The sequence below is a fragment of the Amphibalanus amphitrite genome, unplaced genomic scaffold (genome assembly GCF_019059575.1).
Source record: "Amphibalanus amphitrite isolate SeventyFive unplaced genomic scaffold, NRLGWU_Aamphi_draft 001443F_arrow, whole genome shotgun sequence".
Classification (NCBI taxonomy): domain Eukaryota; kingdom Metazoa; phylum Arthropoda; class Thecostraca; order Balanomorpha; family Balanidae; genus Amphibalanus; species Amphibalanus amphitrite.
The window spans coordinates 53290-77757 of NW_024882936.1; the positions used below are offsets into that span (position 1 = coordinate 53290).

A 24468-nucleotide genomic window follows, 5' to 3' on the forward strand; every position below is an offset into this window, starting at 1 on the left:
CTTCAGCGGGCCATCGCAGTGTTTTCGAACGCAACCCGCAATCCGCATCATCTCCACCCCTTTCCAATCGGGAGCCAGATCTAGACCCCGAGCGAGCGACGGATGCAGATACACAGCGTCGGATACTCAGAGTCACAATAAGGGAGACGTGGAGACTCAGTGATGGAGACAGGAGGAGCAACGGCGGAGACAAATAGACGCAGCGGAGGAGACACCGAAACAGCAACGGAGACAGAGAGACACGGCGACGGAGACGGATTCCGGCAGTTCCCCGGACCGACCCAGCCACAGGGGTATCGTTGACACGGACAGAACGTACTGCGGAACTGGGAACTGGACGTGTCATCTCGAGGCGTCCGTCTCCGGAGACCGCCCACACCGCCTCTGGTTTTGTCTATTTACGTCAGCGTGACAATGGGGCGGCCAACGCCACGGGCCACCCCGCAGAATGACAATTTCAGAGCAGAACAGCGTTTCACCGAAAAGACGTGGCCAGAAATTGTGGCGACTCTGTTCAAAGGAATGAAAGGCAGACGACGGAACAAAAGGAGGATAATTAACCCAATCATTTCGGCACACGCCCGGATGACGCATTTTTAACCTACAAAAACTATCCTCAATTATACTCACCAAAGATGAGACGTTCTGTGCGACAAAAAATCACGCCCAACGTGGAAGTCACCCTCACTGCAAGTCAACCCAAGTGGGCCTGTGCCGCCTACGCGCCCCTTCGGCCTTGTTAGACCTCCACCCACCCTGAGCGTTGTGAGCACGATGTAAGCCAGCGCCACCAGGAGAGCGCCATCCGCCCCGAGCGTTGTGAGCACGCTGTGAGGCGCCACCCTGAGCGATGTGAGAGAGCGCCACCCACCCTGAGCGTTGTGAGCACGATGCGCTCGATGGAGCTGAAGTAGGAGTTCCAGAGGTGCTGCGTGTTCTGTCGCATCTGCAGCAGCTGCGCAGAGTCCAGCGATCGCACCGTCTCGGTCACCTGCAGCAGAAGCCGCTCGTCGGCCCACACCGCCGCCCGCCGCCAGTCGATCACGTCGTCAAACGGCAGCCTGTCGGCACGGGGCGGTGACGTCACCGGTGGAACGACAGGGCAGAGACGTCACCGGTGGAACGACTGAGAGTCAGTGAGAGGGCGTCACACGGAAGGGGAGGGGAACAGAGTGGCTGCAGGGATACACCGGGATAAGTAACGGGATACACTCACAGCTCAGGTCGCCTGGGAGTGGATAGAAGAAAGCAATCTTGGGTAGAAGGCTCCGAGTGCTGTGGAAACGTTGTGAAACTATGGGCCGCAGTAAGACGTGATTCAATTAAGACAGGAAAGGTCAACGAGTCGGGAACAGCGGAGTGACAGGGTACACCAATAACCTGGCATGGACACACTGGGAACTCCACAGACCAGTGCACACGAACAATCACACGGCATAGCTAGAATCATCACTCATACAGCGAACACAATGGAACATGGACATTTTGACAGTGTCAAACGTTTCTCGCTGAACATAAATCTTGCTTGCAGGCAGCTTTCTGCCGCCTACACATCCCTTTAAAATGAGAATCGTAAGTCGACAAACAGCACCAAACAAACAACATAAAACGGACAAAATTGGTCACAACAGACACTCAGCCTCTTATAAACCCGCCAGATTCCAGTAAACTCGGCGATAGTACGCTCCCTGATTCGCTGTGATGATCTGGTGCTTCAATCTGACGCCGCCCCCGACCTCCCAGGATGCGGAAACTAACGCCCGGCGGCCCGGAGGCGGAGGAAAAACATGCGGACAAACAAACAGGCCGGTAACGGGAGCTGGCCGGGCGCCGTGTGTGTAGCCGGCAGCGACAGCCGGCGCCGATCGCCTGATCTCACTGGGGTGGTGACATGGCCCCGCAGCTGCCCGGGTCCGGTCACCGATCGACCCGGCAGGGTGCGTGTGGTCCCCAGATCATACTCAGCCCCGGCTCCAAACGAATCATTGAGGTTATGAGCCTAAAATTTATGAAAAAATACATGGTGGGCGGCGGCAGAGGCGGTAGGATGGAGTGCACAATCTTTCTTCTCTTCACTCCGTGCATGCATAATACCCAGTTCCAGGCAGCCGAAAGACCAGGAAAGACAACCTTTTCAAAGTAATAAGAGTGGCTGACCTTTAAACTTTCATGTTCGCGCAACACATTTACTTCCCCGATTCCCCGATTACCCCTATCTCAACCACCGACGAAGCAGGGGGAGGGAAGGGGGACGGGGATAGGGGGCGTGGGCCGGCTCCACGTCACTGCGAGTGTGATACTCAGACGGCATCGTTCACACTCGGTCATCCGCTGGCGTCATCCGCGCGGTGCTGCAGCCGACGGCGGCAAGGGGGAGGGGTGTGACTCGCCGGCCGACATCTGGCTACCGATGACGTCATCATCCGGCATCTGGCAGCTCTGTGACGTCATCGACTGGGAGACCGCCGCCAGCTCCAAGCCGTGCGCTGTCGGCGGCCACAGCACGAAGCAGCCATACAAACAAAAGTTCAACGCCTCGTCTCTCAGCGTCGTAAAACTAAAGCCATCGACAAACTTCAGAGTGGTAGCAGCGCCATATGAGCCTTTTTCGTCAGAACTATCACTTGGGTCGTTGACGGTTGAACACCGGCCCAGCCCACGTCTGAGCAATTAATTCGCTCCAAGCTGGGACTGTACCGGGCTAACGGGCGGCGTCGGGGCGGCATTTTCCTCGTCCCTGGCCGCCACTGGAGGGGCGGCAGCCGCACGACAAGGCGGCGCTGACGGATTTACGGGCGCCACCGGGCGACCACCGGTCCAGGCGGGGGAGGGGGGGGGGGGGGGGGCTCGCCGGGGCGGTTCACGTGTGCACGGCAGTGGGTGTCACTGACACTGTATGTGCGTGAGTGACACGACCGTCGGCATGCTGTCGGTAAATGTGTACAGTCTAGCAGGGACACGGAACTTGATCATGTGGGGGAGTGGGTGTAGAGGACAGGGTAAGCTTTCAACTTACCGTTCAACGCCACTACATATTGGGAAAGAGGTATAGGATCTTAGGGAGGATAGAGTAAAGCGAAGCATGATTAAACTTTAAAAAAGACGCATCATGCCTACAACAGGACCATCTCACCGCACTCACCTCCACCCTCGGGGGACCATTCTCACCACACCCACCCGTTAGAGGACCACCTCGCACCCACCTCCACCCTCGTGGGACCATCTGACACCCAGCTCCAGCCTCGTGGGACCATCTGACACCCAGCTCCACCCTCGTGGGACCATCTGACACCCAGCTCCTGCTCCACCCTCGTGGGACCATCTGACACCCAGCTCCACCCGTTGGGGGACCATCTGATACTCACCTCCAGCCGTTGGCCAGCAGGACGGGCACGCATCCCGCCTGGAGCACCTCCAGAAAACGGAACGAACCGACGCGCCGGCCGCGAGGCACCAGACAGAACGTCGAGTTCTGCAGCAGCGTGTCGTAATCGTATCTGAAACGGCAAACACAAGCGTCAGGGCACTGGGCAGGAGGCGGTGGAGGTGGGAAGGGCGATGGACGGGACGCCGGGCGAGGGACAACACTGACGGTGGTGTGATAAGGAGAAGGGGATTAATCATATGCATGTTTGGCCAAGAGAATCGAGCAGGGCTGGAAAGACATCCATGCGCCGTCGTTGCTTATGTCTAGTCTACTAGTTGAAAGCTTATTTTATCTGATGACAGTCAAAGACATGTCCATTATATTTGTTTACGGGAGCGCTGATGTATGTGGGTACGTGTTCCACGCCGGGCCTTGGGTTCTCGTTAGCGTGTTTTGCAATGCCGACACGCTTGGCCACTGGTAACTGATGACCGTCTGGCATTCGCATCAGGCAGTTGACGACCTCGCCCGGGAAATAAACAATCGGATCGATCCATCGTCCACCGAGCCATCGCCACCTGTTCTTGCACACGGCGTGTCATGGCAGATCTAAAGATATCAACAATGAGTGAAATATTGCTTTCACGACGCGTTTCGATAAACTGCAATGCAGCTGGTGCCGAGTCTGCACGAAGTCGCAAACGTGGGGCCTGTTCAACGTCAAGCCTCGCCACTGCACGCCGTATGGGCATGTAAATCGGCCGCATATTCAACAAACAAACCGCGGGTCGGTACGTCAAACTGAGCATATCGCCATGTCACCAGACGTGCCAAATGCCACCTCCGTCATCAGTAAACCATCCGCGACCCCAAACACTCTCTCCCACACACCCTGATCCGTCCCCCGCCCAGGGCTGCCGACAGTCTGGGACAGCTCCCATGCCTGAGACTGCATACAGTCTGGGACAGTCCCGACTCGAGTCGTCGACAGTTTTCGATAGTGCCGGCTAAGTCGTCGACAGTTTCCGACAGTTCGTCCCAGGCCGCTGACGGTCTCCGACAGTCTCCGACAGTCCAATCAGTGCCGGCGAAATGAACCCGGTCACACCCTGTCAATCGGACCCGCCTTCTGAGCTCGACGCCGACCGAACGTCGACGGAGGCCCCTAACGACCGACCAGCTCCCGCCGCGGGCTCACCGTAATAGAGCTCTGAGAGACCGCAGAGATGAGCGACTCGCGTCTGAGGAACCTGCGGCGGGTCAGAACGCCGGTACCTAACCAGCGGAGAGGATGGCTCGGCAGGTTGGCGTAAGAGCACACAGAAGCCGCACAAATCACCTCGCCACCTTGGCCAGGAGCCGGCTCCGCCCACCGGGGGCCGATATACATACACATTCCGAGCGGGCGACACACACGGCCGCCTCTGTTCGGCTCGCCGGAAACAGCTGACTTCCGGCGGAGACGCGCACCGGCCGGCCCGGAGCTCCGAACCGTTGGCACGCGGGCCGCGATCATCAGTGAAAAGTTTGGAGTTAAGCAGGGTGGCCGGGGCGGAGCTCGTGCATTTTGTTTCCGCTCTACGGTTCCGAGCGTGGTGATTAAAAATCTCGGCGGAGGCGGGGAGCTGGGACCGAGGCGGAACAGTGGGCCATCAGCGAGCTCCTCTGATCAGAGGCTCGGGCGTCCCCCGGCGCCCCAGCGCGACGGAGCTCCGGCACATCAAAGGCAGTGCAGCCAGGAGAAAGACGGTGCCGGTAATTCGCATCGGGCCAGATGCAGCCACATTTGGACAGCGCCATTTCAGAGCACAACGCTGAATTTATGCAGAAATACTCGGAATGTTGAGGAGACATACAGGTAGATACAGGAGACATGTAGGTGCCCACCAACAAGCATTTCATGAGATGACAGCCGTATTACAATCCGACATGCCTACAAAAGCTTAAAGTGAAAATACAGCTAAGCAGCCAGGCATTTCATTGAAACACGCATTAAAACACCAGTGCGAAGCATTAGGTACTCAGTAACACCCTCTCGGTTGTCCGCGGCAGTGGAGCCGCACTAATCCGCCAGACAACACCTCTGAGCGACAGAGGATCCCGGATTCAGAGCCAGAAACTGACAGAAACAGGCTACTCGGCCGCCACAGCCTTCAAACTCGGAATGAAATATTCATACGAGCGAGGAAAACAACGGCAAAGCGCCAGTCATCCGTATCGGTAACGTCGAAATGCGCTTTTTAGGTCTGTGATGGGTGTGTCGGGCCTGTCTGCATTCTTTCTAGTCTTGTAGCGCCGACAACTGGTATGCTAAATAAATATTTTCGTTCGATACATGCCTAATTATAGGTAGGTATTCGTACTGAATTGAAAGGTTTTTTATTGACCCTGGAAAATAAGCAATCCGGCCTGCTTTCCCCTGAACACTGAGGAGACAATTGCTGGCACCACCAACTAGTGGTGTCAATTTCAGAAAACGTATGTCCAAAGTCCGTCCAATGTCCAATGCTTACGTCGACTGTCCGTCCAAAAATGTCCAAGCCAGCCATTTGTCCAAGGATGTCCGACACCTAGGTACGCAATAGTTTACACTCAACACTGTTATTTAATTTGCTTTTCATGTACCGTTACCGGCTCAAAAGTGTTAAATCTTGAAAGCTAAGCTTTCTAATAGCCAATCAATGTTAAACACGATTACTTTTTTAATGTTGAGGTGTAGCAATCGATTGTCCAAAGTTGTCCAAAGCCTGCTGCCATTGTCCAACCGAATTCCGAATTGGACATTGGACAAAATCGGAATTCCGAAGATTCAAGTTCCGATTGACACCACTACCACCAACACAGACGAGCTGCTTAGGTGCTACTCTAATCCCCCGCAGTTTGGCGAGGCCGGTATCGTTCCTGGTTCCCGCCGTCTCCGCCAGTTTCCGTTCGGTCTGGTGCCGGTGCCGCCGGAGCCAGTCAGGCGCGGTGTCGATATGAGGGGGAGGGGGGGGGGGGGCACTCCACGGCCCAGGGCGTCTGCTGGCACGGACAGGCAATATGACCAGTGGGCAGAGACCCCGAGTCAGCCGAGACAGCCGACTGCCCAGCGGTCACTGCAGAAAGCGGGAGCTCTGAGCGGTAGTCGGATACACCGCTGAGTCGCGTGCTATTCGGCATAAATAAGGTGAGAAGCGAATTTCAGTGAAAATGGGAGATGGCTCACTCTACCTCTTATTTTGCGAACAATTCCAAGAACTTACATGACCGAAAACTGAATTCGAGTTATGATTAGACACAATAAGTGACAACATTCGAGCAGTGCGGCTCAGCACCACACGGTAAGCCAAAGTCAGCTGAGCTCAGCTCAGACCGGAGCGGCCCAGGGTGCAGGCAATCAGCCGCCGCCACCGCCGCAGTCACGGTGACCAGCCGTGACGTCACAGCCGCCGACAGACGGCCCGATAACGTATCAGCGGTCCCGCCCCGCCAGGAACCACTATCGAACAATACCGGGACATTGGGGCCTGTACCGGCAGTCACTGGGTCAGTTGGAGCAGACGGCTCTGCTAGCAAAGGCGGCAATCACACAGAGGGCACAGTGTATACTGTATAATAATACTATCAAAGATGAGTCATCGGTATCTAACCATCGCTGGTTGGGGTCCCATATGTGGACACCGATTGCGCTGTTGAACTTGGTCTAAGAAGCGGGACAAACAACTCTTCTTGCAGCACACAAGAACCTGAAGCCTGCGAGAGCCGTTCCAATGACCGCGGTCTGTGTAAGCGTTTCTTATCGGCCAATTTGTTATAGGCAGTCGCCAAACTCGGCCGGTCAGAGGGTCGTTGGCTGCCGCTCGACGGCCCGGCGATTCGCCCCACGGCGTCCCCAAGTCCCGGCGCAATCGGAGACACTCTGTCAGCATCGGGCTCTGCCTCGAAATGGCTACAACAGGTCCGACGCGTCCTAGACAAAACAATCCATTAACAAGGCGAACTCCTTCAGTCAACGAGCAAACCAGGCGTGCAGGACTCCCGTTTGGTTTTCAGCAGCAAGGAAGCCAAGCCCGCAGACCGATGGTGATGGACGTAAATCGGGATCGCGCATTTCGCCTATGCTCCTAGGGTCTCGAAACTCATGCCGTAATGAACGGGATAATTGTAATGGATCGTAGATCTACGCATACATAGTCCTAAATCCAAAGTATTTGAAACTGATTCGTGCCCTGGGATGACGCGGATTAAAAAGCCCCCGCGCGACTGACCTGTCGAACTCGGCGTTGTCCTCGTCGCACCGCTCGTCCTGCAGCTCGCGCCAGTTCTTGCCGTGTTTGCACGTGGTGGCCATGATGACGTCGTTGCCGTTGTGGAGGTGGTAGAGCGAGTTGCGCGTCTGAGAGCCGATGCCGTACACGTACCGCTTTCCCTGCGGCCGAGCGGGGAGACGAGAATGGTGAGGTTGGCACAAACAGATCAGACGATACGGCAAACCTGAGATCTGACATTGTGAGTGACCGAATCTGTGATCGTGAGCGCTGGTGTTAGCTTAAATTAGATAAAACTGTAAAATATTATTGCTTCTACGATATCATATACAAATGGTACCCGTCACGACCGTCAATCTAACGATGAAATTGGAAAACGTCACAAAACTGATTTAGGGTTACCACAAAACGAACATCGGTAAACGGCGACGCTCAGCCCAGCGGTGACGGACAGCAATGACATGGCGAATGTTGAATTAACCCGCGCCCCGCTGGGCTATTCAGCCATACGCGCCCTGCTGGGGGGGGGGGGGGGCAGATTCTGCCCCCCCCCTGTCTAACTTCCGAACCGATGGTCGTAGAAAGACGGGGAAAACGGCAATCGAAAGCTCTCAACAAGGCGGATCTCAAGAGCCCAAATTTTTTTGCTTAAGTAGGTCAGGGGTCAGGTCAAGGTCAGGTCAAGGGTACAAAATGCAAGTTTCTTCAGTATCGGCCTTGCACCGTAGTTGCCGAAGAATGGACTGAGACTGATTGCCCAAAACGTGTTCTTAGACTACCAAGACAATATTCGTTGCATACAATGTCATTCAAAGGTCAAGGTCAAGGTCAGGTCAGGTCAGGTCAGGTCACCAAAAACAAAATATAGTAAAGGGCATGTGCGACACATGTTTTATGGGTCATTTTACTCATAGAATTCAATAGGCACACTCAATAAGTGATAAGGACCACCTCTGGATGAATTTCAGGTCAAGGTCAGGTTAAGGTCAGGTCAAGTGAGGTCAAATTTTGAAGTTGGTTTTTAAGGCCTAAAAAGTTGTCTATCTGATGCAGTTTTTCACGGCGAATCGAATGGTGCTATTTTTGTTTCCGTACGAGGTCTAGAACTTCCAAAAAAGTCATTTTTCAAAAATTTTGTGTGTCGTGACGTCATAAATTTTTGAATAACTCCCACATTTTTGAACCGATTCTTCTCAAAATTGGTATGTAGGTGCACATAGACCACTTCTCTGACATATATTCCGGGTTTTTCGATACACTCAGAATTTTGGATTTTATAATGATTTTCCCAAAAAAAGTCAGTTTTTTTAAAAAATTTGGGCCAAAATCCAAAATTTTCAAAAAACCGAGATAGCCATTTGATAGACAAAGTGGAATCACGCATAACCTTTTTTGTTACGTCTTGATTCCTTTAAAAATGAAGATGTTAGCGGCGTTTGAAATTTTGCCGTTTTTGAGGCGAAAATGGCGAACATGACGTCACTAAAACGTCAATTTCTCAAAAATTTTCTGACGGATTTCGCTCAAATTTTCAGGGAACGTGTCAAATTGATGTATGATAAGATACCGAAAGTTTGACGTCGCTGGCGTAACGCGTTTAGAAGTTATTGGCGAAAAACGGGAGGGGGGGCAGATTCTGCCCCCCCCCCCAGCGGGGCGCGGGTTAAAAGTCTAGGGAAATATACACAGATATAAAACAATGCCTTTTTATTATGCATACCTAAACATGAAGAAACACAATGTCGTCAGCATGATGAAAAGTTCTTTTCTTTTGTGCATCTCGACTCGCTGCACCTCACACTGTCGTTTTGGATAGCGTTCAAGAACCGCTCCGGCCTCCGGATGGCATTATCGGCATCAGCGGGCGAACAGCACAGCTCCAATGGCAGTCCTGACGAACGGTACTCACGCTGACGAGGCACGTCCTGCCGCCGTTCAGTGGCCATGCACATTAGATACCCGCAGCAACTCAGCGGCGGGATATGGTCGAAACATGACCCGAGACGTAATGCCAGTGCAGTGGGATTCGCGTGACAGCGGCACATTTGAGCTGCCACATGCGAAAAGGCAGAAATATTATATCATAGCCGGGGCAGTTTTACGTGGGTTTCAACATGTCCGTGATTTGTGCATTGGACACTGGGCCGAGCTATCAGCCGTGCAGCTTCATTCATCCCAATAATTAGACCCTAACATTGTTGCGAGGCTAACATTACCTACCTTATATATTGCCACGACAGGATCAAATCAAGTGTGTGCCTAGCTGCTAAAACGAGCCGTAAATGGTGTCATCCGTCGAGTTTAACAGTGAGTGTTACCGAGGCAATGAGGAAGGGTTTCTACAAACGGTCGATTCACATGTGCCACCCGATTCAGGTAAACAAAACCGCCCAGCGATCGGATCGGACAATTTGCATCGAGCTTCCGCATCCTACCGTTACCGATCTAGTAGGTACCGCGTGCCCAGACAGGCACGCGCCCGGTGCCAGAACAATGCTGGCGTCGTGCCACCACGTGCCTTCCACCACCCACCGATCAACCACGCCGAGTGGTGCTTCCGCGCCGGCCGGAAGTCGAGTGGGCTCGTCAGACGCGCGGTCACGTATTTTCTGCTCTGGCGAGACCGTACCCGTAGCGCACCTGCGCCAAAGAATAGGATATCCTGCTTCTTGATGCGATCATAACGACTGCATTACCTAAGCTACATCGATCAGCGGCGTATTGTCCAAACGGTTACATGACTTTGTCATGGAGATGCTTTCAACCAAACCACTTTGCATCTAGTCTTCAAGATCTTAGACCACCACGCTTCCATGACGATGAAACCACGCCATTTGTTCAGTCTTCATTCATATGTTTTTAGACACAACCTTCAGTCTGCCAGTAGTGTTCATTGCTCGCCAAACCCTGCTTACAGCACTGGGACCGAGATCCAGCCCCCCACGGCCAGACAGGCGCGGCCCGCGCGGCCGATACCGATATGATGGCGGCCTGACCGTGCCCCGACCGGTTAAAGGTCAACGGCGCCGGAACGTTCACGATAGGACCCACGCGGCAACGGTGACCACGATCGAAGTCTGATCAACGACGTCCAACAGGCTGGGTTCGCTCTCTTGACCAATGGTCAAGAGATCACGGCCGGGTTCAGGGGGAACACATGAGGTGCCGATCTGGGTCACCGCTGGCCGAGTTCATAGTATCTTATCTGTCCCAGGGCCAGCGTCTCTGTTTGGTAGGGCGATGGCTACCTACATCAGTAGGCGGAACTATGGTCAAGCGTACCCATTTTCGGGAACGCATTTTCGTTCCCATATTTGGGAACGATAAACCCAAATATGGGAACGCCATGTAGGCATTATTTAAAACAAGAAAAAGAACTGTTAAATGACGTCCGAAAAATATAAAACGATCGTGAACCACCTGATATTTGTCTCAATATTGTTGGGAAAGAGTTTGATATTGTAAGGCCCATCGTGGTTTCAAATCGTTCCCCTATTTCTAAAGCAGTCCATCATCCGGGCCGCGAGCCCAAATTTGGGAACGCTCTCGTACACTGGCGCTGCAAGCGTTCCTTATTATGGGAACGGCGTACCCAAAATTGGGAACGATTTCACCGACGCCTTTCAGGGGCTCTTTTCATTAACAAGCATCACGTCCAACGCCGCAAATTATTGTTAACGCAACAATCATCAGATGACCTTTCCGGCAAGACCGTCGCATGTTTCGCCCGGTCTTCTGCGCTTTTATTCCCGTTGATCTCGCAGCGGGCACGCCCCCCTCTGCAGGATTACGTAATTCACAACGCTCAGCGATGTTCAACAAGGTCTTCCATACCTATATCCACCGTCCGCGCCGAGGGTGGAGACATGTCAAGCACCTGTCTGTTTATCACCGGTAGTTGACGAGCACAAGGAAGTATCCAAAAATGGGAACGCTGAATATGTTACACCCTCAAAACACCTAGTTAGTCCCAATGAAAATCTAGTTTTTTCCTTTCTTGATGAGTGTAAGTGGCAAAAGGCCTGGTAGGATGGGCACGAGGAATGATCGAAATCAGCATAAAAATTATAAATAAGCCACACAGAGCGACCTATATAAGAGAAATTCCCCCAAAACGATCACGCTTAGAAACACGGAAGACAAAAACCACGTTCATGACGCTCCTTATAAAACAACTCTAAACAGCTAGCATCCAAATAAAATATGTCTATCTGGGATGATATAATACAGCTGAATAATTTCAAACCACTGAAACTGAGTTTACAACAGTAGTTCGGTAAAATCACTGACGTTCCATGCGGTCGTGCGCCCCGACACCAAATGTCACCAATATTACCCCCGGACTGTCCGCGTGTTCGCTTGCATATGTCAGCATCTGGTGTCGCTAGTATGAAACTTCATAACCAGGCGAAAATTATTATACTTGACCTCAAAATGTAAAAAACGCTTCATTTTCCTTAAAATTGCAAGTTAAATGTAGTATAACCCATGTTTTCACCGTTCCGTCATTTCAAAAAATCATTAAAAATATCATTCGACGGTCAATTTCCTTGTGCAACGGTCAGATTAAAGATAATTTTATAGAGACTTAGTAGATACTTAAATTAGCGTGCACTTTTTTGAGACGTGATGCACTAATGAGTTTTAGTGGGCGAACGGCCGAAAAATTACCTTCCGTTCCCATAAATGGGAACGCCCGTTCCCATATTTGGGAACTCCGTTCCCAAAAATGGGAACGTTCCTATATTTGGGTACTCATGACCATAGTTCCGCCTACTGACATGAAATGGCACTCGCGAACGAGCCGTTCGCGGGTCGCGTCGAAAGGAGTTCAATATCTCCCTGGGGTGCCGTAGCGATGTGGGGTGGGGGGCAGTGGAGGGTGCGTGGGGTCACGGTGACACTGGGACTAAGGTCGGTAGCCGATGACCAGTAGATGGTCGTCACTGGCCGGGAGGAAAAATAGGGACATTGAAGAGCAGGAGAGACGATGAACGAAGGCGAGTGAAGAGTAGAGAAGTAAAGAAATCAAGGACAAATAATGGCCCGGCTGTTTCTGCACTCATCATTCGTTGCAGGTATCTGTTTGACTGGCACACAGGGGACGACATCTGACACCGAAGGACGACGTCGGAATGCTCTTAGCGGCTTTACGACGACGCAGAACAATAGAACAAACACACATCCAACTCATGCTTATCCCAATCTGACAATGAGACACTGCAAGGAAGAGTGCGCTAGGTCTGCACGATGAATCGCTAAGCCCATCTGTGATGCGGAAACAATCCGCAGCATCAGGCTGCTCCAATGAGCCTACATACGAGAGATGCAGTAGATGCCGCCAAACGCGCCAGACGCCCGACAATGAAGATGGCACTGCGCCAAATTATCTGCGACGACAGAGCAAATACGCATTTGCAACTCAAAGGACCGGTGTCTTCACAATTTGGTTAGAAGTCACCTAGCGTAGCACCCTGGTCGGTATCGCTCGGTACATATGACCAGCGGCTGTCTCGCACATTTTAGAGCCGCCGAGATCTCGCTGTCCACCAGAGCTCATACAACCATACGCTTTTAACGTCCACTTTATGTACAGACGACCGGCCCTTCTCTCTCGCCCCTCTCGGCCGGGGTTTTTGTCCCCCACAAAAACACGGGCGCTGCGCCGGAGAGGCGGCTGCGCTCCGTTATTTGGCCGCGCCCCGCTCGAGTTTCGCTGGGCAGCAGCTGTTCTTTGGGTCGGATTTGTGCCGCACACTGGAGGTTCAACAACTGCCGCCGGTCGTCAGACTTTGTAACAGCAGGCTAAGACGTCCGGATTACAGGGCAAAAGAAGTCCTCTGTTACCTAAAACGGCACAACGCTGCTGGGTGCACGGGGAGGTTCGAGCTTTGTTGCATGCGCAATCTCTGGCAAAACAGCCGTGATAGATATACCCATTGGAGTGATTTATGATGGTGGTGACAAAAAAAAAAACAATACATGTGCGATGACTGTTACTTAGCCTATCGCGGCCATTAGTCAATGGTTAGATACACGACGATCAACACAAGTGGGAGGGAGAAAGGGAAGAAAGGAGGGAAGAGGCAATGGTGGGAGGAGGAAAGGGAGGGAAAGAGGGAAGGCAGAGAGAGGGAGGAGATAGGAATGAGGAAGGAAGAAAGAGACAGGGAGAAAGGGAGAAATGCGAAAAAAGAAAACCCCAAATCGTTTACGATATAGGACAGATTTGAACTCGGTGATGATCGGAGCCTTTTTCCAATATCAGACGCACCGGAAGAGCGGTCATGAATAACCGGAACGTCTTGTTTCATATTGAGACGCCTAACCGAGGAAAAGCCTCCCGCAATATGAACTTTCCCAGTATCGGCTGTTGCTCAGAAGAATCGAGGAAAGACAAAGGAAAGTTGGAGGAAGCGAAAAAGCGGTGCGTGGCGCAGGCAACAAAAAATGGAACATGCGAGAAAACATGATAATATTTTTCACAAGGCCAAAAACATCAATGAGCGAGCAAAACGACGGAGCACCGAACGCGGCGTCGCAATCCTATAGTAAGCCTAAGTAGTAATCCTATAGTAAGCCTAAGCGGGTCGGCGAACAGTGCATCTGGCTCCGAGAACTCTGCATGCACCACAGTAGCTCTGAGAAAACGCTCTCCGTGCGGGCAGTTCTAGAAAAGACTAAGCGGGAGTGGGAGGATAGCGACCGTCAACGCTGCCGCCGCAGGCTCAGCCGCCGCAGGCCCAGCCGCCACAGGCTCAGCTGCCACCTCCCACTCCGCCGTAAGCGTCACCGGCTTCCGCGCGTGACGGATGGCCCGGCTAACGACCACGTGACGAGTGACGGTGACCAGGCGCGTCACCGCGCGGCACGCCGGCGTGCCAGCCATGCAACACGTGCCATGCGCCAACGGCCGGGTGACACTGCCAGCTGGCGGCTGCCGCAGGTCGGCCAGAGGGGCAGGCGGGCAGGAGAGGGGTCGGCTCGCGGGGCAGTGACCGGGCCGCAACAGAGGGGATGGGTGCACTGCACTGTGCAGGGATGTAGCGGCCAGGGGAGGGGGAGGAGGCTGTTTACTGTTCAGGAGCTTCAGATGGGCCACCGATAGGCACGCGCCCAGAGTGCGCCGGTCAAGTGACGGTAATCTGTGTCGAGGGCGGACGGCCTTGCCTCTGTCCGTCCGCCTCTCGAGACGAGAGGCCACTGGGCGCTGGGGAGAGCGGCTCGGTCCAAATCCGCGCCGGGCAATCGGTCCGGGAGCGCTGGGAGCGGCTGTGGAGCCGACGCGCTGACGGGCCGCCGTTTTCTGCCCCACCGCGCCCCGCTCGGGGTTTACTGATCTATTCGAAAGTCGTCTGCTCTCGGCGCGGATCGCAACAGTCACAATCCGGATTTCCAACAGAGATCGGGAGGAGCCGGCGCCGCTCGGATGGAGCCACTTCAGCGGATAGCCAAACTATTCCAGCTGACGAGTGGACGGCCGAGACGCAGCCGGACAGTTTCGTTTGGTCGCCGCGTTATTTAAGAATGACATCAACGGAAGCTGTGCGAGTTGTCAACGGAGTTGTGCGGAAGTGCTCCTCTCTGTCACAGCTGCCGTGAGAAGATGACGGCTGGGGAGCGTAGATTAACTTACTGATCAGTTGAGAATAGACGCGAACGGACCCGGGAAAAGGAAATGCGGCTTAGGGTAGTAGGATACCATTTAGCTTAGGTAGTTTTGCCGTGGGTCTATCTCCAGCTTATCCTAACCAGACAGCGATGTGGTTTTCAGATGGTTTTGCACGATTTATGGATGAACAACAGGAAATGCGAGTGATAGTGCTAACGCCACAAGAAAATACGGACGATATACGGATGGTTCCTCTTCACATGCGACGGAAGTCAGAACTCCAGGGCGAGGAAGGGTGCTTCTGCTCATACCAACGGATTCCAATGATGAATGATGGCCATGCATCGCGGAGCCGACAGTGATGGAGGATGATGGGCTGGGGAGCGGACGTTCCCGTCCTCCCGGTGGAGCGCGGCTCTCCTCTCAGCCACACCACCCTCCCGGCGGAGCGCGGCTCTCCTCTCAGCCACACCACCCCGCCGGTGGAGCGCGGCTCTCCTCTCAGCCACACCACCCCACCGTAGGGCAGGAGATGACAGAGATGGGGGCGCGGGTCTGCGCCTATCGGCAGCGCGCGGCCCGGCGGCAGCAGAGTCGAGATGAATGCCGCGTCGTTGCCAATTCAGATCGCTGCAGGCGCCAGCTCGTCTCGGCTAAATGACGGCCCGGGCGAGCTGTGCAGCCGCTGCCGACAGCTCGGCCTGGGCTCCGGTAGTCCGGGGTGCCCCCCGGCACTCCGTCCGGGTACTCCGGCGTGTCCGGAGTGCCTCCGGGAGTACGGGGTTTCCGGCCGAAAAGCGACCAGCGCGATAACTCGCGCCGTGCACAAACTGAGTGTAAATTGCCAAGATTCACGGCCCAGATAGCGCGAACGATCAGCACCAGGAGGGATAACGAGCCCCACTACCGGAGCTATAAATGTGTGCATCAGTCACGAGCTGGCGCCCTCCCCTCCGCGGCTCCCGGGCCACTCTGGCGAGTTTCATCTGAGGCTGCCGCTGGCCTCGGCAAACGGCATTCCCGCAATAACGGGAGCACGCCGCCGCGGCCGGGACGCCGCATGACATGAATTGGAAACTTTAGGAGCCGTTCTGCGAGTTCAATCTCCGTCGCTCGAGCAGTCGGCGGCACTCGCTCGAAATCAGTCCCAGTCACAACTCAGTCCGAACGTCCTCTCTGGGCACGCCAGCACCACTCGAGCCCGACAAATGCGCCAATACTTTAGTCAATCGATATATCGGAATCTGCGGCAGGCCAGTTTGCGGTGGCGACAATGGATTTCTATATCTGAATAATGAGACCACGCCACTGTAGCAGGCCCGTCTGGTTCCAACGGCCGCAGAAGGTCGCAGCTGAAGCCAAACCGTATGGCTTCAAGGACCGCTCCGCCCTGGTCGAAGGCGGGGCCACGCTGGCAAAGTTCGTTGTCGGGCAGACACGCAGTCACCTGTTCATCCCCCCCCTCCCCGCCACCGCCCACCTACTTAGTAATCCAGTCAGTGGAGCTGTGCGCTGCACCAGCTCCCGACAGTGCAGTGGCTGCTGCGCGGGCGCCTCACCGTGCAGGAGGGGCGCCCCACGAGGGCACCCGCTGGCCCGCCTACAGCCGCCGCAGGAGGGCCGTGTAGCGGTCAGACCGGGGGCAGCTGAAGTAGCCGCGGAGGAAAGGCGCACGCCCACCCCACACATGTCGAGTGCCATAAAGGGAGCGGGTTCAGCCAGGTGTTACCTGTTTATGACCTGACGTGCCGAGTCAGCGTGATACTTAGGCACTGAGCGTGCCATAATTAAACTATAAATCACTGCAGTAAGGTACAACGATGGCCCATTTACAGATTGCAGCGATCATAGGCAAGATAAAAATGACAATGGATGGAACGAATTCCCCATCACCATTACCTAAAATAGGTACCAAATGCCAATTGGATTGGATTGCCGATTTTCGAACTTATCAAATAGGATGGTCTGCTTCTGAGCAAATAACAAAATGAAAACAGGGCACAAAAGGAAAAATAAAATTGCAATACGCAGAGCCATTTCTCCAACCCCGCAGGCAATCGAGGGAAGCCGCTGAACCACCAGGATAAACCTCCAGACGCAATCAATGGATGCAATCAAAGGTCTGATTGAAGAGACACGTCGTGGCCCAGTTCGTTGAAATGTCCGACGACCAATAACTACGCGCGGATCCTTGGAGCTCGCGTGACTGGCCTCTGACCATCGACCACCTTCCCCGCAGCCTGTCCCCACGCAGTCCCGGAGCGGTCAGTCGGCGGGTGACCCGGTGACCTCTCGCCAGCGGCCTCTGTCCCCTGTGACCTCTGCTCACCGTCCGGTGACCTTTTCTAATCCTCCAGGCCCCAGGCGACCCCTATTCAGCATTTACAAGACCGGAGACATTCCAGCCACAATAACAGGAGACATTTTTGCCCATAACATTGCTGTGAAAACAACTGACCCCTGTGTTGCATCACGCCCATAGGCGGACGATATTCATACCACGGAGTGCCTCGCTCACTGCAGACGAGACACGCAGTCCGCAGTCGCACAACCTGGGCTTATCCCCGAGCGGGCGGGTCAGAGACCGTCGGGGTCGCTCTCGCACTGACCGATGTGCGTCCATCGATCCGTCGTCAGTTATTGGCTGTTCCTCTCTGCCGTTAGCTGTGCCCACTCGATCGACAGATCACGAGTGATCGGGGCCGGTCGGGTCGTGGGCCGGTCGGGGTCATAGATCGGTCGAGGATCGGGGCCGCGGTCGGGGTCTCGGGTCGGTGGGGGAGGGCGATCGGGAAGGGTCGGAGGTGATGATTGCCGCTCCCCGCCGCGCCGATGGTCGTCCCTCTGACGGATCACTGCCCCCCGGGCGTCGTATCGCTCCGGGCGGTGGGGTCGCCGGCGGGCGATCTCCCCCGGGGTATTGAGGGTGGGTATCGCCCAGAGCAGTGGGGTCGCTCGCGGCAAATCTCACCCCAGGGAGGTATCGTTCCGGTCGGATAGAGAAGGTAATAACGCCGCACGGAGCGCAGGGCAGCGGAAAAACGAGAAACAGAATGAACAACACTGGTGAGGGGTGGATAAATAAATAGCTGGAAACTGGCGGCAATCAGATAAAACTGGGGCCAACCGGACATTCCAGAGGAGCTCTGTGGTGTTATCACCCTAACCAAAGGAACTACGAATTGGAAATCAAAAGAATGCAATTTGTTGGTGAGCTGCTGAAGTCAAGCAGATTCAGACAGGGACGTCAGTCACCAAACTTGAACTGTGCATTGAACTTTCAACGACTGACAACTTTCAAACTTCCCAGATGGAATGGGATGATAGTTCTAAATCTGCTGACCGCTAGCCGCATCACCACCATAAAATTCCGACAATGCACTGCGCCAACGACGAATGGTGGCACGAATGCGGGATCACAACCGAACGGTGCGGTCACGAACAACACGTGAGGTTACGACCAGAGCTCAGCTGCGGTTCTGGTCACGGTACAGAGTCACGAGCAGTTTTCATGACTCACCATCACTCGAGGAAGTCGGCTCTAATCTGGTGCGACGGCTGGTTCATGCTGGTTTCGAAGTTATATATCAGCTACCAAAGGCGGATAACAGAGTGGACTTAGACCAGACAAAGCACACAATGGCTGCTTTACTATGCTATCAGTGCACGGTAGACTGAGATCTGTGCATGGCCACTGGCCATTGCATTTTCATCGCACGGTGAACAGTAACACACAAAACGAGCCCCTACGACAAAAAAGCTACGTTAAAATAACGAAATAAAATCCAACAATATGATGATGATCACCATAAACCTAATTTCAAGAACATGTCGATAACTAGTAGTAACTACATGTCTTCTTGACTGTTTTTTTTTTAGCACGTGCTCATATCCCGAGCGTCCATTCTGTATGTTCTGTTCACCGGATATTGAAACGTTCACGGCGTGACAAGCCGTTCAGTGCCAGCCAGTCTCAGCGAAGCAAACACGTCTGTTTCTCAGATCCCACAATTCTCAGAGGCCCCCGGTGCCCCTGTCCGCCACGCGAGTTCATGCCCCTCTCCCTCTCTCGTATAAATATTTGGACACGCCACACACGCCTGGCATGGAAGGTCAGCCGCGGTATTTTAGTATACCAGACGACAAACAAAAAATAATATACTGCTGCTGCCGTAGAAAGCGGCAAACAGACACTAACTGCGTATAACATTTCACAGAATGCCAGTAAAATTAATGACTCATGCCACGATCTTGCCCAAGTTCGACTTGCACTCTGATAGAGGCGGTGGCATGCGAGGCTAGCTGCGTGTCAAACCTAGTTATGCAGGCATTCTGACATGTACATGAGGGATGTTTTATAAACTAGCACTTAACCGGTAACCCGCGTCCAAGGGATGGCTTAACCGTTTAACTTTCGGACTAATTGGCATAAGATGCAACTGAACACCCATCAAAACTAGTCGATGAATGACATTCCTCTGAACTATGCGTTAAAACTCACCTTGAAGGCGAGGAGGTACTTTTTGACGGCCGGGAAGTTGTAGGCGCTGACCAGTCCGTGCTCTCCGCCGCGCTCCGGGTGCTGTTTGGGGAACAGCGGCAGCGACACGTCGAACCCCTGGCGAAAGTTCTCCTCCGACATACTGGCCTTGGCCAGAATCGCCTCGCCCACATCGAACATGAGATCCTCGCTGTAGTCGGGCCAGCTGCCGCTGAATAGGTTGAACACCACGTGGTTGCGTCCGTTGTTCCAGAGCGGCAGGGCGCGCACCTTCTGCTCCAGCTGGTGCACAAAGTCGCCACTCAGTTGGTCACGGTCCAGCGTGTCCAGCGCCAGCACGAACAGACACGCCTCGGCCGGGTCGGTGGTGGCCAGTCGCGACTCACGCACGGCGTCCAGCAGGCGCCGGTAGGTGCGGCCCGGCGGCGCGCCAGGGTCCTCCGGGTACACATACACGCGGAACGGCCGGCCCGCGCAGCGCGACACGTCGAAACAGGTGGCCATCCGACAGCGGCGCGCCGTCGTCTCGGCGGCACGCTGCAGCCGGCGCACACTCGGTCCCACATCGGCCGTCTGGCGCGCCGCGCGCCGCCCCCAGCCCTCCCTGAAAGACGCCAGAGCCGACCGGTCTAGGGGCGCACCGGCGCTCCGCCATGGGGCGAACGCGCCGAAGTAGCATATGCCCAAGAAGGCGACGCATGTGACGGCCAGCAGGTATCTCTTTTTGGCCTGCATGGCGGCGCAGCGGGAGGCCGGCGGACACCGGCCGCAGGCCGAGGTTACCGTAACGGGCCCGAGGGTCGGCGGCGGCGGCGACCCGCCATCTCACACCTGAAACACACGGAGGGGGCCAGTCAGGGAGAGAGCAGAGCGCATAAGCATTCGTATGTAACTATGATTTTTTTTTATTTCGCCTTTCAGTGGGCTCTCCCTATTGGCGATATTGTAAAATAAACAAATAAGCAAACAAATAAACATTCGTGGAACGAGCGACACCGCAAGCACACACAGAAGGCACAGGCATACGACGAAACTCAACAATAGATTGAATACAATAGGCCGTCACACACACGAAGATAGCGAGACAGGGATTCACCAAGCTTCAAAAAAGTGAGGAGCGGACGTCATCCCTGTCTGACCACAGGCGGGTACCTGACCTCATCCCAAACAGGCCTGTTCGCGCGTTCACTGTTAAATAACAAACGACTATCCGCGACGCACAATAACAGGGAAAACACGCAGTACAAGCAAAACTGGCCGACGCGACAGCAGAAAGGGTAGGACAGCGTGTTAAGTGAGTGCCAGGTTACTAAGCCCGGGTACTGACACCAAACTACACTGGTCAATTGCCAACTTTCCTTGGAAACGGAACTCATTATAGCGCTGATGAACATTGATAACCCATTCACGAGAAAACGGAACGGTTATGAAGTGGTAAAATTATGTTTTGCCTCAGAACGAAGGAAGACAACTAAAAAAGAAACTAAAAACATGCTCCATAACGACGGAAGGATGCTGATGGTAGGGATATGATTATAATACCTCCGCGGGCAAATTCCAGTACCCCTAAATGTTGCATTTTCCCCGCTAACCAAGCATATTATGCACGTAGGCTCGTGAAATGCATTGTACATATTCCAATTAACTTTAATGAAGCTTAATTAATTCCACTCAGTGCTGCCAGATGGGGAAGGCTGTAATCCTCCAGATCAGTTACAAAAATCCTCCAGATTCCTCCAAATCCTATTGGTAGATATAGAAAGGCGGTCTTGGACGCTGCGGGGAGCTATACCCCCAAAAAAGTTTCACCAAATTCTAAAAACTCGTGGGATTTCGAATCCTTTCGCACTGCTGTGCTCTTTAAAAGATACTTTTTCTTATAAAAGTTGTTTAGTTTTCGTTTTATCTTTTAAAAAAAACGAAAATTTTCGTCGATTTCGGGCGCTACAGGGGTACCGGGGGCATTTGCCCCAAATGTCCCCCTAATTAGATCCGCCAGTAGTTTGGTACCCTCGTAGATATAGCTACAGACTGAGACATTCTGCAGTCTCACGGTAATAAAGGACGTGATATATCCTAACGGGTAGGGTGGCGCTGGGTAGGAAAATGCCTTTTTAGTCTTGAATGTGTTATATTTTTCCATGAAATTGAATATAATAATCGGGCGACAAATCCTCCAGATTTTCCTCCAGAATCAAAAATCCTCCAAAAGCGAAATTTGTCCGCAAATAGAGTTCAAAATCCTCCAGATTTGCGGAAATCCTCCAAATCTGGCAGCACTGATTCCACTCAGCAGTCAAAGTGGCGGTAATGAGGCCACGAGAATCCGCCAGGCGGGCAGCCGTTTCCCGTAAATGAAGGTGTCAGCACGCGCAGCTAAATAATAGCGCCGCGCCAGCAAATATCAATTCAGATTTCAGGCCGCTCGAAAGTCCAGGGCTGAGCCTGATGCTGCTAGCCTGCTTCCTGGAGCCGCTCAGAGTTTCATACTTTAGAGCAGCCAGTGTCATTGCATTTCCATTTGAAGTTTAGCACGGACGGCGTCGCCTTTCCGTGAAATTAGTCTCGCCAGAAGCCGGCACATCATCGGGAGATTTATCGGTTAGGGGAAGTGTGGCGGCAGTCTGCTGGCTGCCACTGGCCAGACGGCTCTGTTCCGATCCTGCAGTTGGCCTCGACTCCCGGACCAGCCTGTCTGCTAGCTTGGGGGGGGGGGAGGGGTGCATCTCAGCCATCGGTAATTGCGTGAGGCCGAAGACGAGTGAGGTGATTGGTATACGAGATTCGGCAACCCGACGTAAGCGCATCACTTTTGTGTCAGCTCTCACTTGAAGTGACCTCGTAGTCCGTAGACAATCGTCTAGGTAACATTAACATCGATGATAGTGCTGATGCTAATGAGGCGTCTGGTTAGAACATGCCCCCGTCCACCCATCCAGAAGCTAAGGACTCAACGCACGCGAGGGAGATCCAGACGAGGTGAAACCTGCGGTCGGCGACAGTTCGCACTATGCAGGAACGTCCCACGCAGTGTCCCATCGTTATGCACCCGGCGTCGACGACCTGCTTTGTCACCGTCCGTTCCCGATCGGCCGTCCTCAACTACAGGGCGCCAACTGCAGCCATCAGTCAGCCGCACAGACCCACAATCAGCTCCACCGCCCCGGGGCACGGCCGGGCCCGCAGCCGGCGACACGGCGCCGGCCGGTGGCTGACGACCTTCCTCAGGGCAACAGCCCGCCCAGCACAAGTAGCACAGTCGGCAGTTCAGCTGCAGTCAGGGACAGGGAGCTGGCGAGGTGTAAGTGGAAACCGACCCGGCAAGCAGCTGTCGCAGAGGAGCCGGTGCAGGGACATTTCTCAATCTTCTCCAGCACTTCGAACCCGCGAGCCAGCAGCGAGGCGGACCACGCAGGGTTCACATGCTGCTGCAATTCATTACTTCAGGGACTCGTTAGATGGGTTGCATGCCAGCGTGTCGTCCGAGAGCTAACGCCCCAAGGCGCTGGACACACACAGTTCAGAGGACACGGCGAGAGGTCTTCAATTAACTAACTCGCAGCTTCGCATATCTAATTTGGAGACATTTCGTGCTAGATTCGCTGGCCCAATCCAGCAAAGCCTTACACCTGAAGTGTCAGGTGAGCAGGCAACGCTTACACATGTATTTATAGTTTGACCGACACAGCAGCCAGCAAGAGCAATTAAGCACACCTGGCCCCTGGGCGCATGTCAATCCATCCAATCTCTCGCAGCGCCTGTCGAAACCGGACCTCCGTGGCTTGGCAGCTCTCAGCGACAACAGTCAACAGCCCGCAGGAGACGACGGGGTGAGATGTGGGGTGAACAAATAAAACAACAGGGAAGTCTCTGGAGCTGTCGGGAACAGCGCGGAGGGAGGGAGGGAGGGAGAGGGAGAGGGAGAGGGAGAGGGAGAGGGAAAGAGAGAGAGAGAGAGAGAGAGAGAGAGAGAGGGAGAGGGAGAGGGAGAGGGAGAGGGAGAGGGAGAGGGAGAGGGAGAGGGAGAGGGAGAGTCAGACACACAGACGCCGGCCGTCGTTGGGAGCGCCGACGGAGCGTCTCGTCGAGCGCGGCGCCGAGCCGTCTCGTCGAGAGCGTCTCGTCGGCGGCCGGTGTCGCCGAGCCGTGTCGACGTCGACGATCGTCGTCTCCGGCGTCCGTCGCCGTTCCGTCTGACGTTACGACTGTCAGCACGGCAGCGCCACCTCAGTCTTACGTCAGCCGCGTCGTACCGGACGGAGCCCATGGTAACTGTGCTCCGTCAGCCGGTTTGGGAGACACCCGCCCACCTCTGACCGGTGGAATGTCAGGGGCGGGGCCGGATGGGTGACCCGGGTCCTGGCCCGGTCACTCGATCCGACCCGGTCCCCCCCCCCCCCCCGGCTGAGTCACTCGAGCGACAAGGCCGGCTGACCGACCCGGTGAGGTCAGTGATTCAGTGGTGCGGGGTGGGGAGGGGCAGTCTGGGCCGGCGGCCAGCGCCACACACCCCTCACCCCTCCCACCGAACCGGGATGGTGTCAGACACAACCCAGACACCCGGCCGAGCAGGCGCCGAAGCGACACATGACCGCCGAACGGGGACCACTTGGTGAGACAGAGAGACAGGGGCCGTGGTGAATCTGTCCAGAACAGACGCGACGAGAGAAGCAACACGTAGATAACTGAGGCTTAGTGATGAAAATGAGCCACCGGATGAAAAGGGTGAAGGAAACTT

The 24468-nt window shown here is 54.4% G+C and overlaps 1 protein-coding gene across 1 annotated transcript in view; it reads right to left on the reverse strand.

The window, feature by feature from the left end:
- The window catches only part of LOC122373101 (exostosin-1-like), a 49321-nt gene that overhangs the window by 15021 nt on the left and 9832 nt on the right, over window positions 1–24468 (reverse strand). The window contains exons 2-5 of the mRNA XM_043350871.1: window positions 19731–20561; window positions 7618–7778; window positions 3366–3497; window positions 872–1061 (exon numbers count right to left, since the gene is read on the reverse strand). Of these exons, the coding sequence (XP_043206806.1) occupies window positions 872–1061; window positions 3366–3497; window positions 7618–7778; window positions 19731–20465 (1218 nt within the window). The 5' untranslated portion in view covers window positions 20466–20561. The remainder of the gene's footprint in view (window positions 1–871; window positions 1062–3365; window positions 3498–7617; window positions 7779–19730; window positions 20562–24468) is intronic.